Raw genomic sequence first — 1,700 nt, forward strand, 5'->3', positions numbered from 1 at the left:
TCTTGGGAAGAAATGCAGCGGTCACAGGAGCTGATCGATCCATGCTTTTGGGATCAAACATGGTGCACTCAAATTGGATACAACTTCTTTAACTCTTTATTTAATTCAATTAAAATAAAAAATTGTTACAATTTCAGATCACACAGACTTTAGATGGAGTACACAAACCAAGAAAAGAGCACAGGTATGTGTCAGGTCGGAAGGATTTCATGTTTCAGATTGACCCTGAAGTCACTTTGGATCAGAACCTTCACTGGTTCTGAGGTGAGGGTATGCAGAGGATGAAGAGGCGGATCGACAGGAGTTCCCAAACACACATTTATTTGTCTTTGATCAGCAGATCCAGACGTTTGACCCTCGTCTGATCTTTGACCGGGTCATCGCTCAGACTAAAGAAGCAACAGTAAAAACACAAATCTAAGGACATTCTCACATGGTCTGCCTGTGTTTGTGGTTTGGATGCTACCATGTGGACATGAGAGGCGAGGTGTGGAAGAACTTTGTAGAGTTGGTAGAATTTTCTAGCAGACAAGTCAACTCAGAGTTTCAGGTTTTGATGTGTTGATTTCCTTGGAGCCATGGTGTTTGTTGGTTCTACAGACTTATTGACACAATCCTGGTTTCTCCTGTTAGCCGCTGTAGCTACAGATGTTCATGATCTGCATTCCTGCCAGCAGGTGGCGCTGCTGGATTATAGGAACCAGAACCTTAGACCAACAGGTCTGGTTCGGCTGTTCTGCAGAGGAAAGTGCCGCTGACGCGCCGCGGACGCACCGCCGACGCACCGCGGACGCACCGCTGACGCGCGTCTCAGGTGGCCTCGAACGCGGCGCTCGTGAACGGCGCGTCGCCGCACGCGCTGCGGTACCGGAGCGTGTAGTTGCTGCCGTCGTTATTGTCCCAGAACTCGCCGTCCTCCCCCCGCAGGTACACGGCGAAGTGCACCGCGGCCCCGGACTCCAAAAAGGGGGGCGTGTAGACCGTGACGCAGAAGCGTTGCCCCAGCAGGTCCGGGTCCTCTCCGCACGCGGGCAGAGCCTGCGCGTCCACGTGTGACTGCCAGTCGTTGAAGGTGTACCTGAGCCCAACCTCCGACAGGGTTCCGGACGTAAGGACCCGAATCTGCGCGCGCACATCCAGATGTGTGACCGCCACCTTCTCCAGACACACGCGCAGCGCCCGGACTCGGCGCTCCGCGTCCTGCAGCTCCGGGAAGCAGGGCACTAGCCGGTCCGGGTTCGGACCGGCCCGGAGGCTCTGGCTGAGCGCTTGCAGGTCTTGGTGCTGAAGCGGGAAGCTCTTGTGGCGGGACAGCACCTTGGATGGGATCTGCGGGTCCTCGTGCGCACTGAAGTGCTTCACGCGCGCCAGCGTCAGCCCCATGGAGTCTGCGAACGTCACGCGCTTCCGACCTCCCTCTGGGTCCAGCAGCGCGCCGGGGCACGCGGGGAGGGAGCGGGCCCGTCTCCGGGAGCGCATGAAGCTCTGGAGGCGCAGCGCGTCCACCGCGTCCGCCAGATCTTCATCTTCATCATCTTCATCTTCGTCCAGGCCGTTCTCGGAGCGCAGCGCTGCCCACGGGGCGCCTGCACCCGCGCGCAGATGAGGAGGGGAGGACATGTGCGCGCTGTGCCGCGGGACCCCGGGGCGCAGCGGCTTGTATAGAGACCCCGCCCCCTCCACGGTGACAGAGGAGCGCG

The 1,700-nt window shown here is 58.1% G+C and overlaps 1 protein-coding gene across 1 annotated transcript; it reads right to left on the reverse strand.

Annotated features, from left to right (window-relative positions):
• Nucleotides 1-73: 73 nt before the first annotated feature.
• ppp1r3g (protein phosphatase 1 regulatory subunit 3G) lies at nt 74-1,700 on the reverse strand. The gene has a single exon (XM_024279647.2). The coding sequence runs from the start codon at nt 1,618-1,620 to the stop codon at nt 811-813; it is 810 nt and encodes a 269-aa protein (XP_024135415.1). The 5' UTR covers nt 1,621-1,700; the 3' UTR covers nt 74-810.

This window comes from Oryzias melastigma, linkage group LG20, assembly GCF_002922805.2.
Source record: "Oryzias melastigma strain HK-1 linkage group LG20, ASM292280v2, whole genome shotgun sequence".
NCBI lineage: Eukaryota > Metazoa > Chordata > Actinopteri > Beloniformes > Adrianichthyidae > Oryzias > Oryzias melastigma.